This window comes from Pleurodeles waltl, chromosome 7 (assembly GCF_031143425.1).
Source record: "Pleurodeles waltl isolate 20211129_DDA chromosome 7, aPleWal1.hap1.20221129, whole genome shotgun sequence".
Lineage (NCBI taxonomy): Eukaryota > Metazoa > Chordata > Amphibia > Caudata > Salamandridae > Pleurodeles > Pleurodeles waltl.
Window position 1 is genome coordinate 906,970,953 of NC_090446.1, and position 13,914 is coordinate 906,984,866.

Genomic DNA, 13,914 nt, shown 5'->3' on the forward strand with positions numbered 1-13,914 from the left:
AATATCCTGTTGAGAGTGGCCAGTCAGGGTGAGACGATGGGGAATGACCGAAGAATTGCCCCCTCCCCCTTAACTCCCACCCCTCCAAGATCCCCCTCTCCTCCGACATACATACACATATACACCAGAATCCCCTAGTTTGTGCTGCCATCTGTCCCCGCGCAGAGGGTTAATATATTGTCTTCGTTACAGCATCCTTCCCAGGCTCTGCCAATCACCTTCACAGGAAGGAGGGGCGGAAAAACGGCCCCAGGACCACACCGTGCCCGCCAAGTGTGTGCGAGGGACCGCAGGACACGGCCCCTTCCCTCCTTTCGCTTCTCCATGTTCAGGGGGGCCCCGACCCGGGGGTCAGGCTGAGGGGAGCACGGGGGGAGGGCTGGAGCGGTCCATCGCATAGCAACAGGATGAAGAGGCGGCAAGAGAATCTTCTGCAGCAGGTAAGCGCCCCTTCATCCTGCATCCATCCACATGAGGGGTACTCCCCCGTCCTAAAAGAGAATGCAGAACCATAATTAGGGGTGATGGGAGAAGATTAAGTGTCCGTTACGCTGCGAGGTAGGGAGGGGATGCGGGTTAATTAGTGTCTAACACGTTGCGGGGTAGGGTGCACCTTCCTCAAATATAGATATTAGTCTTTTATTGTTATTTTCTTTTGTGTGCTACAGATTAAATAGTTTTTGCTCCCAGTAACGGTGATTTGTTTTAAATTTCCATGTATTTATTTATTTATTATTGCCGTCTGTTTTGGAGGGGATCGCGGACTGACCCAAAGTGGACTGGTGTGTGTGATAGGAGAGAGGGAGGTAATATGGGGATACTGGTCACTCAGTCAAGGTGAAACAGAGGTTAGACAGGACCGAGGATGTAATAAGGAGAATGGTGCATTGAAGGCGACGGAGAGGATTGTTGTCTGAGCCCTCAGAATGGAGGGGTGGCGAGAAAAGAGGTGGCGGGCAGGGAGAGAGTGGGGGAAATCACAAGTTCAGTATGATGACTGGAGCAACAGGGCGGGAGAGGATGTGCGAGTGGGAGGCGAGGGGGCAGGGTGCACCGATGGACGCGGTGGTTGAAGTACTATAGTGTTCACGGCGGTGGGTAATGTACTGCGGCGGGGCTACGTGACAGCAGTGGTGGTTATCCCAATCTTTCGCTCTCTACGTTCTAGTGAGACCTCAAACACCGCCTCTGAGTGGCAACGCCTCAGGTGCCCACTTAGAGCAGGTGGCTCTGGGTTGCAGTAGAAGGCGACCCAGCCAGGCTGTCTCTCCCGGAGCACAAAAAGTTAGCAAAGTACCGTCATCGGAAAGACATGCCTGAAGGTGGAACCAAAATGGCGCTCTATTTTTCAGTAAACTACAATTCCAAAATAAAGGCGAGTGAGTGTAAGAGATTGAAGATTCACATGTATAACTTAAGATTTTAAGGGCATTGTCCTTGTAAAGAGTGAGGCGAGGTTCGTGCGTTGCTAGGGGACATTGGGGTGTTGGGGTCTCTCCTGGCAGGTTAAGAAGAGAGGATAAAAGTGGTGACAGTAGAGTACGCCCAAAGGTGCACGCCCTCTTACTGAACTACAGGGGGAAATCCGGCCGAGGCCATTGTCCCTGGAGTGACCTCATATCACCTGCAGCCAATGGTAGGTGCCCCACAACCTGCAACTGGAATGGAGCAGTGCCATCTGCACCGAGTGGAGGTTGTTGAAAAGGTCTTGGCAGATGGACCCCACTGCCAGTCCTGCCCTTTCAAAAGCTGCCACTGGAGGCAATTCCTATTCCAATCGCTAAAGGGGAGTGAGCACGGGTATTTCGTGTTCGTGTGGAAATATGTGGAACAATTACGTCTGATTTGAAAGGGGCACTAAAATTAATTTTTCTTGTCATTAAATAATTATGGCTATCGGATTTTCAAACAAATGTATCATGGCCGAGGTTGACATGCTGGTGTTAGTGAAAGATGCTTTAGGCGACCTTTTGATACACGCACTTAGTGGAAAATACATGAAGAAGTACTGGGCTGCACTGATGCTGGGATTTTGAGGGGCGTTCACGGTGTTAGGGGCATTGTATGACACAATGTCTAAACAAGACCCCAGAAGTTCCAACATAAAACAGTATCGAGAAAAATCACGGAATATCATAAGAAGCTGACGTCATGACGTCAGCTTCTCATGATATTCCGTGATTTTTCTCGATACTGTTTTATGACGTCAGCTTCTTATGATATTCCGTGATTTTTCTCGATACTGTTTTATGTTGGAATTTCTGGGTTCTTGTTTAGCCTTTTATTCGCAGTTGTCTCCCTATCCAGCTTTTTTTTGAATAGTGTAGCGTTTATCTAGTATGTGTCCCGCTTCCAGACACTCCTAGTTTAGACAGAAGGTGCACTGATACACCGAAGGGAATTTGATTTCCCATGTCGTTCACATGGGCACAAATGTGGGAGAGTCACACATTACCCAGATGTCCTGGGTAATGTGCCAGCAGCTCAGTGATAGGAGCACATTAGTAATTCATGTACACTTTCTTGTGTCTAAAATCATTGTTTTCCGCTTTAAAAGTGTCATATTTTTGTAATTGTATTAATTTCTCGCAAGGGAATATTTACCGCTGTCTCAGTGAGTGCTGGCCACGCACACCTACTCTACCCCGCCTGGCCCACGTGCAAGTGGAGGAGGTTGTCTTAAGGTAACGGCGAGGGTGGGATGGGCGGAACCATTGGCGGCTGAAGGGAAGAAAGCGCGTCCTTCTTCGACTATCCACTCCCCGGTACAGTTCTGCTCAGGTGAATGGGGGCGGGCTGGCACGCTCCTTTACAGGAATTATCTAGATTAGTCATCAGAGGCCCTGGCATAGACGGCTAACTCGTACGCGATCACGGATTCCCTCTCTATTTCTCTCGCGCTCAATTTCTCTTCTCTCACTCCCTCTCTTGGCACTGTTTTGTCCACTCTCTCTCACAACCACACAAACGTGCCGTCAAGGAAAAAAAAAAAACTCACAGCCAGGCACACTCACAGAGATGCTCAAGCATACAGACACACACTTGGACCAGGTCGGCATTCTCTTCCGGTTTGGGTGCCACTTATTTCCATAGAAACGGAGAGCGGGGTGCGCGCCTGCTGAGCCGGTGCGCGGGGCCCTCGAAAGAGACAGAACATCCAGTTCATTAGCCGTCCAGGTAGCTGCCGGGAAGGTTATGGCTCGCTTTGTACTATGGGGCCGGTGCCAGGCAGAACAGAGTCGTTGACTCAGACAGAGAGGCTGGCCGCAGCCTCTCCTGGCTACAGTGAGGTTTTTCATTGTATGGGGATTAAAAAACAAGGCATCGATGGCGAGGGCATGCGTGCGGGTTTGAAGGCGGCATCTGTAGGACTCAATTCACCCCATGGTGGAGGAACTGAAATTATGTGTCGGGGAAGAGCACATTATGCAGCAGTATTGACTCAATTCAGTAGCAACAAAAGGCACATTACGAAGCGTAATGCAGCGCATTTTGTGATAGTATTACTTCATTCTTTTGTATTTTTTACACACATTAACAGTGTGTGGGAAAATGTTTCACCTTCTTAATACTAATTTAACACCCACATACAGCAGTAGGCAATAGAAAGTCGACCAATCAGCCTTTGCTAAGGGCCTTCCATTGTGCGGCAACAGGTGTTGCTGCATTTTTATAACTTTTGACTGTGTGAGCTGCAAAGATTTTTTTAATCAGCAGATTATGCAGCAGAATGATGGGTTGTGTGGCAAGTGCGTCAAATCATAAACTATTCAGAAGGCTCATCAGATGCAAAATCACAATTCCCGTGCCCCTGCTTATAGCACAGAGAACGTTTTCTCCTTATCCTCCATAAATCACATCCTCTAACTGCACATGTTCTTGCCTCTCATTTCTTTGTTAGTTTTTTACCCCCTCTACACAGGTAGCCTGTCCGATCCCTTCACCTACAACTGATATTCATCTTGTCAGTGCTGTTATCAAGGTGACCAATCAGGACAATCTGCACTGGCTTCCAGATTGTTTTACTTTTCTGCTTGTCTTGAACCAGGGTACTGGGTTGAAATCCCCTTCAGTTTGCTGAAATACTGTAGAAGCTCAGAATAAGTTGATTATCCAGTACAAATGTTCAAGTAGTAGAGCATATTAACACCGCCACTGAATTTTCCAGAAATTGAGGACCATGCTTTGAGTTAGGGTTGAGTAAATTATGATGCAAGAAAAAACAATGTATGTGGTGAAACACAGCACACTTTATGGCAGTATTTTTCACTAGTAATAACACATTAATATGGTCGGATTTTATGTTGCAATTCTGAAAATACTACTTTTAGAAAGTTGGCACTTCCTTGCCTTAGCCATTTGGTGCCTGTAACCTGGTTCTGGTCACATAACTTGGTGTAGTTGGCAGTTGGACTTTGTATATTCCTCCGAAACAGCCACACACAATGGGAGCTTATGTGTGAGTTAATGGGTCATCCTAGGCAGAATGGGAGGGAGGAGCTGGACACAGCCTCACTTACACCTGAATAGGTTGTGTCCTGTCCATACAAAAAGGGCTTTACAACCCTGTATTTTCACAGCTTGGAGACAGCTTGGAGCTTGGAGACAGGGCACAATAGGAAGGGAATTCCTTGTACTTCAAAGCCACTGTCTAGAAGCTTTTCTGACCTTCCATTATCAGGACACCAAAGTTTAAATACTGGATCTCAGACACCACAACTCCAGTACACTTCTGGATCTGTGAGTTCTCTGTCAGGAAGAAAGACTGCTGTGCTACTGAAAGGAATGCCACTCTGCTGGACTGCTGCTCTACGAGGAACTGCTGATCTGCTGTGCTGACCTGCCACCTTCTTCCCTCTTGCTTGGGGAAAAAAAAGAACTGGACCTCTACCTTCATCTTGCACCCAGGACTCCAGAGTGACTCAAAGGGCTAGTCTGCTAGCCTCCTTATCTTAGCCTCAGGGGCTTAACAGGCTTTCAACAGTTCCAGGACCTGTCTTTAATTAGTTTCTGACTTCCAAAAGGTGCCTCTCAGGTCCTGGGCCCTAAGTGTGGCTCTAGAGCTCTTTAATACAAGTTTGTGGGCTTTCGCAACTGGGCTTTGTTAGAAATGGGGTCTTTGGTTGGCAGTCAGGTTACCCCGTCTAAACAAGGACCCTCACTCTGGTCAGTGTAAAGGAGAAACACACCTGATTAGCCCTCCACTCACCCCTTTGGTAGCTTGGCACAAGCAGACAGGCTTAACTCAGAGGCAACGTGTAAAGTATTTGTACCAACACACAGAGTAATACAGTGAAGGCACTACAAAATGGACACCACACCAGTTTAGAAAAATAGGCAATATTTATCTAAATCAAACAAGACCAAAATGACAAAAATCCAACATACACAAGTCAAGATATGAATTTTCAAAAGAATAAGAGTCTTACTCCATGGAAAACAATGGAGATGTTGCTGTTAGTACCTGTGCCTGGTTTGTGTCGAAAATAAAGGCGCACGGGCGAGCGTGCGTCGAAGAAGTCAACGATGCATTGATTTCTCACTCGAAAGCTAGACCATGTGTCATTTTCTTCTCTGGTCAGGTAGGCGCTGTGTCATTATTCTCCCCCGCAAGACAGCAATGCGTCGATTTCCGGATGGGCACCTCGGATCCGCACAGGCTTGTGATAGCCAGAGATGAGGTGTGTGAAATACGGTTGCACAGTGATGAAAAACCGCACTATGTGGGGTTTGTGTCATTAGCAGCAGCGGCAAGCAGGTGTTGCGTTGTTTCTCCAGCTGTGATGTGTCTATCTCCCAGCTGCGATGCAGGTGGAGCATCGATTTTTGCCACAAAGCGGGTGGCGCGTCGTTTTTCAGCCATGTTGCAGGTGGTGCGCTGAAATTTTTCCCGCACAGTGTTCTGTGCGTGGATTTCAGTCCTTGTTCTGCCAACTTCACCTTCCAAGGGCCCAGGGACTGGATAGGACACCACTAGGCAGGGCAGGAGTTTCAGAAGAGAGTCCATGTACTGGCAGAATAAGTCTTTGATGGCCCTGGGACTTCAAAACAGGAGGTAAGCTCAGTTCAAGCCCTTGAAGATTCTTCTCAAGCAGGAATGCACAACAAAGTCCAGTCTTTGTCCCCTTTCACAGGCAGAGGCAGCAACTGCAGGATAGCCCTACAAAGGACAGTCACAGGCAGGAGCAGCACTTTTCCTCAGCTCTTCAGCTCTTCTTCTTTGCAGAGGGTCCTCTTGATCCCAGAAGTAATCTGAAAATGTGGGGTTTGGGTCCACTACTCATACCCCTTTCTGCCTTTGAAGTAGGCAAAGTCTCTGTTGTTCACAGCATCCTGCCTTGCCCAGGCCAGGCCCCAGACACACACCAGGGGTTTGGAGACTGCATTGTGTGAGGGCAGGCACAGCCCATTCAGGTGTAAGTGACCACTCCTCCCTCAACTCTAGCTTAGATGGCCCATCAGGATATGCAGGCTACCCCCCAGCTTCCTTTGTCTCACTGTCTATAGGGGATTCACAAACAACCCAACTGTCAGTCTGATCCAGACAGGGAATCCACAAACAGGAAGTGTCACAGAATGATTTAAGCAGGAAAAGGCCCACGAGCTAAAAGTGACATTTTCAAACTGGCATTTTAAAAACCAACTTTACCAAAAGATGTATTTTTTAAATTGTGAGTTCAGAGACACCAAACTCCATTTTTCTATCTGCTCGCAAATGTAATCTGAAATTAAGTTATTTAAAGGCAGCCCCCATGTTAACCTAGGAGAGAGATAGGCCTTGCAACAGTGAAAAACCGAATTTGGCAGTATTTCACTACTAGGACATGTCCACCTTTACATACACTGCACCCTGCACATGGGACTACCCAGAGCCTAACTTAGGGGTGCCTTTCATGTATGAAAAGGGAAGGATTAGGCCTGGCTAGCGGGTACACTTGCCAGGTTGAATTAGCAGTTTAAAACTGCACACACAGACACTGCAGTGACAGGTCTGAGCCATGTGTACAGGGCTACTCAGGTGGCTGGCACAATCAGTGCCACAGGCCCACTGGTAGCATTTGACTTACAGGCCCTGAGCACCTCTAGGGCACTTTACTAGGGACTTACTAGTAAATCATTTATGCCAATCATGGACAAACCAATCACACATGCATTTTACACAGGGAGCACTTGCACTTTAGCACTGGTCAGCAGTGGTAAAGTGCCCAGAGTGTCAAAACCGAGTCTGGCACACACTCAAAAGCTGGGAAGCAGAGGTAAAAAAAGACAGGGAAGGCCACACCAAGGATGCCAGGTCTAACAGGCTTATTTTCACCTGAACCACACTGCTAACACAGAGAATCAGCAGGAGTCACCACAATTTTGTCTCTTCACACATCAAGCATTGTTCGCCGAAAAAGATTGCCACCACGAGGCTCCAGCCTGCCAGTCAGCAACACCTGGCCTGCCGTTTGCACCACTCTGGCCCTCTCCAGTGATGCTTTCCTTGCTCCTGGCGAATTTCTTCCCTGCAAACAAGACTCTTGCTCAAAACATGAGAAGGTAAACCTTCAAGAAGACTAATCTGGGATTGTATCCGGCCCATGCTCCATCACAGTTGGCTTGAACGTTTGGCTTTGACCCGGTCCAGTGAGATCAGGCATCCCCGGGTGGCGTTTTATGCTTTTAGGTGGTACCCTACAGTTTTGTTCCTTACAAATTCGTAACTCAAGTTCTACTTATTGGATTCTTGTCATGTTGGGTTTGTTTTATTTATTAAATACTGTTTTTTTCTACCCTGGCATGGTTTTGTTTGTGGTATTTTCATTGTTTTACTGTTTAAAGTGTTGCACAAATACTTCGTACATTACCTCTAGGTTAATTCTGACTGCTCTGTGCCAAGCTACCAGTGAGTGGTGCCTTGGTTAATTTGGTGTTGCTTGTGCCTTACCCTGATTAGGATTGTAGTTGCTGCTTAACCAGGGCTCACACACCAGTCAACCAACAACCCAATTTCTATCAATTACCTTGACAATGTAGCAGTACTCAGTATTCTGTAGTTGATATTTTTGTTGGTTTGTGTGAAAAACATGATGTTATGGTGCTACTCCTGCCTAGTTAACTACTGCAAAGTGTCATCCCCTACATTGCAGCACAACTGGCTATGATTCCAGTAACGTTTAATATGTTTTAGCTAGAAGCATTTTTATTTTAAAATGTGCAAAACATATAGCAGATGGTGGATTATGAGGAAAGCATGACAAGTCAGTAATTATGTGTATAAACCCATGACCCATAATTGTATAATTTCACTGTCCTTGGACATTACATACTGTCATAAACCAGGGATCATTTTCTTGTGGCATAGCTGTAAGGTTCAAAGAAGACTATTGTCTTTGTTTCCAGTATGGGGTATCCTTTCTCAGAAGAATATAGGAAAAGATGCAGGGAACTAGGCCTCTAAATGACTGATGATTGATCACTTGTAAGTTAAAAATTATTATACATATATTTCACTTACTTTTCAGTGCAGTCACTGATACTCAAGTATCGTTAACTGAGATAAAAGGCCCTGAAGTTTACCCCAATTGGCACCTGCCCATAAAACCCTGCTGTGTGGGCGAGATATGCATTATTTCCCTTTTAAAATACATAAATATTTACATACATTTCTTTCAGTCAGCCTCAACTAAGAGTGAGATTTGTTCTGGTCTCAGAAAGAACACAGATAAATCTGCAGCCCAACCAGGCTGAGCAACAGACACAAAGAGAGAATAATGACCCCTGAAATTGAGACTTTCTCTCTGTTTGGAAGGGAAAAGAGGACACAATAAAATACAATTAAAGAAACAACCCCAAACCATGTAATACACGGGAACATTCAATGAGGTTGTGTGGGGGTGGGATTCTGCCATGAAATAACTAAGTGAGGATTGAGAGTAGAGTGGTGCAATGTATTCCTGTGAAAAGCGCTGGTAAGGTAATTTCCACCATGAATTCCATTGCCACGGAAGGGATTTCTACCAGAGGACTTTCCATCGCTGGGAATGGTAAATCCCGTATTCTGAGTTCTCATCACAGATGACACGAATAGACAGTAATGCCTGCACCTTGTGCCATCTCGACTGTATCCAGGCCACCGGGGAGACTCTTAACTTCCCCACACCTCTGTTAAGATTTAGTGTTCAGCACCCCATTCAATTAAGTATTTAGTACAATTGTTTGTATTCTTATAAAACTGTACCAGGTGCAAAATATAATCAAAGGTGACAGTGGTTGCAGTGCTCTGCCAAGTGCTACATATAATCAAAGGTGATAGTGCTCACAGTGGGCTAGTCTGCAATCCAGCAAATAGTATGACAAAGATAGGACAAAAACAAAAATATCAGGTTCAGTGGCTGTATTTTTTTTCTCTAGTAAGAAATAAGGGGTCATATGTGCAAAGTTTAGGAATAGCGGTTACCCAATTGCAATTTTCTGCAAATCGCAATTAGGACATTTCTATTCCTAATGTATGAACCAGATTGAGTTTCATGTAACGATTCCTAGTGGTTCACAGATCAGCCTACCTCAGGTAGATTGCAGTTTGTGACTCACTAGGAATTGCAGCCATCAGAGGGAAGGTGGCCTGCTGGGGTCAGAAAACCACCATGTCTGTGGTTGGTTTTTAATAAGTCATTCGTTTTTTAAATGCAGCCTTTTTAATTTGCCTGAGAGGGGAGCATCAAACTCAGCAGTGCATCTTCAGATATTCAGTGTCCAAGCTAGCTGGTTTGTACTGGTTCAGTTTTATGACTATAAAAACAATTGTGTAAAATATATACGCCACTATAATCAAAAGTGGTCATTATTTCTTGTGGATGCCAGTATATTTTATCTTTACATTATTTTTTTCTGAAACATTGTGATCTGATTAGTTCAGTCTAAGCACCACTTATTTGTGTGTTCATGAGAGTTTGCTGAGTCGGTGCTCAAACAAACCTGAAGTAACCACTTTGTGATTTGTTTCTGTAGTTCAAGGGGAAATTCAGGGATTACAAATGTTTGGTATAGGCACAGCGTGCTAGGATGCATGTGTATGTGTTGCATTGTGGGTTTATAGGAATATTTTAATGGTTAGTAAGTCACTCTTTGATGCCTCTCTTAAAGCAGAATTATGAACGGGCAATCTTCTTTTTTCTGAGGGAAATAATTTCGCATTCTGGGCCATATTTATACGTTAAAAAAAAAAATCGCGCCGGCTAACGCCATTCTGAAGCGCCATGCGGGCGCCGTATTTATTGAATGACGTTAGCCAGCGTTAGCCGCCGGCACTGTCTGGTGTGCGTTAAAAAAAACGACGTACACCAGGCAGCACCGGCGTAGGGGGAAAATGGCGTATGGGCGTCCACAAATGGTGCAAGTCAGGCTGAGGCAAAAAAATCGCCTCAACCCGATTTGCGCCATTTTTTTACGACGCCCAACCCCCATTGAAATGACTCCTGTCTTAGCAAAGACAGGAGTCATGCCCCCTTGCCCAATGGCCATGCCCAGGGGACTTCTGTCCCCTGGGCATGGTCATTGGGCATTGTGGCATGTAGGGGGGCACAAATCAGGCCCCCCTATGCCACAAACATTTTTTTAAAAAAATACTTACCTGAACTTACCTTAATGTCCCTGGGGTGGGTCCCTCCATCCTTGGGTGTCCTCCTGGGGTGGGCAAGGGTGGCAGGGGGTGTCCCTGGGGGCAGGGGAGGGCACCTCTGGGCTCATTCTGAGCCCACAGGTCCCTTAACGCCTGCCCTGACCCAGGCGCTAAAATCCAGCGCTAATGCGGGTTTTTTAGACCCGCCCACTCCCGGGCGTCATTTTTGCCCGGGAGTATAAATACGACGCATATGCATCGGAGTCATTTTTTAAGACGGGAACGCCTACCTTGCATATCATTAACGCAAGGAAGGTGTTCACGCAAAAAAATGACGCTAACTCCATGAACTTTGGCGCTAGACGCGTCTAACGCCAAAGTATAAATATGGAGTTAGTTTTGCGTCGAATTTGCGTCGAAAAAAACGACGCAAATTCGGCGCAAACGGAGTATAAATATGCCCCTGCGAGTTCTTTCCCAGATTTTGCTTTATGAGTGTCGCAATTTCAAGCTCAAAATCCTTCTTTGTTTATGAGGTTTCTTTTTTCACCAAAGGTTTTCAGTTTTTGTGCTGGACACTGGCAGGCTGGGAGTCCTGTCATGGCTCTCTTGAACTGCACCAACAGTTGCATAATTTTCCTTAGATAGATTTCGTTCCCCAACAAAAGACAAATAAACCCCACGTTGCCAGAGCAAATTAAAGAATTTAAAAACAACGTCACCATACTTGCTCCGCCCTTTCACCCTGTTCTTTCAATGTCGTACACTTCCCCTACTGACTTCTTTCTCTGCACTGTTCATGGCTGCAAACTGCGTAACTCACTGTCTTTTCTATACTCTGCTTTATTTCCGGTTTATCTGCAGCGATGTCTACCTCCTGTGAATTTTCATCGGGTCTTTTTTTATCTGCTTAATGCACTAAAAGCGAGTGGTCTGCACCACTTCATGCTTTCCCAGATGTATGACAGAGACATGCAGGTGGTTTCTTTGTACGTTCTTGACCTACATCCAGGCCCAACCGCTGATGCTCAAATATTTTTCTTCACTTGTAATCAATAGAATTGTCTTTTGCATAGTAAACAATCTCACATTGCCTCTTCCAGGACTCCGCCTCCCTCTACAGCAGTGGTCTCCAAACTTTTTAATGCTGCGCCCCCCCAGTTGAAAAATAAAAATCATTCCCCCCCCTCAATTTCTTCACAATTATTTTATGAAGATGGCAATGTTTATATACGTCTAGACCTATTTAAACATTTCAGTTAAGTTACCTTTTTTAAAAATGCAATAACATTCTTCTGCTTACAACAAAGGCCTGTTATCTTTACAATGCTTATTTTAGCCAGAGTCTGGGGCCCCCTCCACCCGGGGATCACCTGAAGTCCCCCTAGGGGGACCTGCCCCCCAGCTTGAAGACCTTTGCTCTACAGCTAGGCATATGCTTTGTAAATCCCAGTACATGTATATATTTGGCCTCTCAATACAGTATTTCCTGTCTTTCGGAATGAATAAAAACAGTCCCGTGCTGACCATATCCTACTCCCACACTGCCCTGAATGGAAATGTCCCCAACTGCCCTGACTCCTTCTGTGCTATTGCAATGTCTTTGTTCCTCTGATCTTTTTTGGTTTTATGCTCCCAGACCTTCAATCCATTTTTTGTATTCTTCTATGATCTCAGATCCTCCCTGCACCATTCATCATCAAGACTCTGAAAAAACTAAAAAACATAATAAAAGAGCTTTGGGAAACAGAAAATTGAATTGCAATAAACATTGAATTTGTACTATTTCTTCAGTTATTTTCCCAGAGCAGCCCCAGGCCCATTGTCCTTCGTTCACCTTGATATTGTCCCTCTCCTTTGGTCCATTTCTTCAAGATCTCCTTCTCTGCCTTGGAGGCACATTCTGCCAAAACATTTTCCCATAAAATGTCATCCCCTCCGGATACCTTTCAGTTGTGGCAAGTGTTAGACCTTTGCTGATCATTACATTCCTCCCTGTCACACTCCTGTGATATGCCCCATTACCACAGGCCTCTTATGAAGTCTGTCTGTAAACTCCTAAGCTTGCTGCTGCAGGAGATCCCTCTATCAAGCATAATAACCTTCTATAGTCTATCGGCATTTGGTGGCAAATCACTGACTCTGTGAATGAGAAAATGCATCAGAGATACAATCATACGGTGCTGCACCATGCATTGAACAGACTACAATGTCTCTTCTCAAACACTATAACATTTAGGTGCTCAGAAAACCTCACCACCATCTGCCTATTGGCAGAAATCTGTTCAAAATAGATGCTCAGATGCTGGTCACTTGCCATTAATCTATGTCTCTTAAGGCTGCCCGACTACTAGTACTAAAAAGGAACAGAAAGAAAGTTCTTTGTTCTTTCCTCCCTTGTTTTGGTCTTTTCTTGCATAACATTATCGTTGATAGTAGCTCTTAAAAGAAGCCACCCTAAGCTTTATGTTAAAACCATTCTATGTTCCATATGACCATGTTTCTTCATGTCTGCATTGAGGTACTTTTGAAAGCCCTCCAGGAAGTCCTGACACACCCCAAACCCTCCCTGATTCTGATCCATCCCTGATTCTTCTCCAATGGCCCCTCAGAATACATTCTGTCAGAAGTAAGCCATCTGACCTTCCGTCCAATTGAGAGTGGGCAGTCAGGTGGCTTTTTATTGCTGTCCATTACTGCCAGGTAAAACCCGGCAGTGAGGGACAGTAAAAATTTTAAAAATGAAACCCTCCCCATGGGAGAAAACTTCCATGGTATGGGGATCATTGGTTTTACTTTTTTTTAAAAACAATCTCACGCTGCGGGGGTATATGTTTAATATGATATGGCATGAGTGCCCAAGACAGTGATTGCACTATATTCACTTTAGTCCTTAGACTGACTTTTAGTTGCCTGAACTCCCTTGTCATTGAATCTATATCAGTGCCCAAATATTTTTGCCTGGGAATGAGCTCCTCTGTTTTATCCAGTATCAGCGTCCATCCTCTCCACATTGTTCAGGCACATCTTCAAAGTCTGATAACTTCCTAAATGAGCTTGCCATTTGTACTCTGCCCAAAAGCGGAACATCATCCAAGTATTTCCATTTGACATCCATTTTTGTAAAGTGCTGAACATTTAAAAAACAATGCATGACATAGAACATCCCATTGGCATGTCCTTGTTTATTAAAGTTGTGTTACTCAAACTGTATGTCCTATAAGCAACATTTTTCCTGGAGGCAAAACACTGACAGAAAGACTGTGAGACTTGAAAAATTGCACCATTGCACTGCCATCCTCTTATTTCTA

At 45.2% G+C, this 13,914-nt stretch overlaps 1 protein-coding gene across 1 annotated transcript in view; it reads left to right on the plus strand.

Annotated features, from left to right (window-relative positions):
* The first annotated feature begins 230 nt into the window (after nucleotides 1-230).
* Nucleotides 231-13,914, plus strand: part of SLC6A7 (solute carrier family 6 member 7) — a 230,056-nt gene continuing 216,372 nt past the window's right edge. The window contains exon 1 of the mRNA XM_069199534.1: nucleotides 231-440. Within this exon, the coding sequence (XP_069055635.1) occupies nucleotides 408-440 (33 nt within the window). The 5' untranslated portion in view covers nucleotides 231-407. The remainder of the gene's footprint in view (nucleotides 441-13,914) is intronic.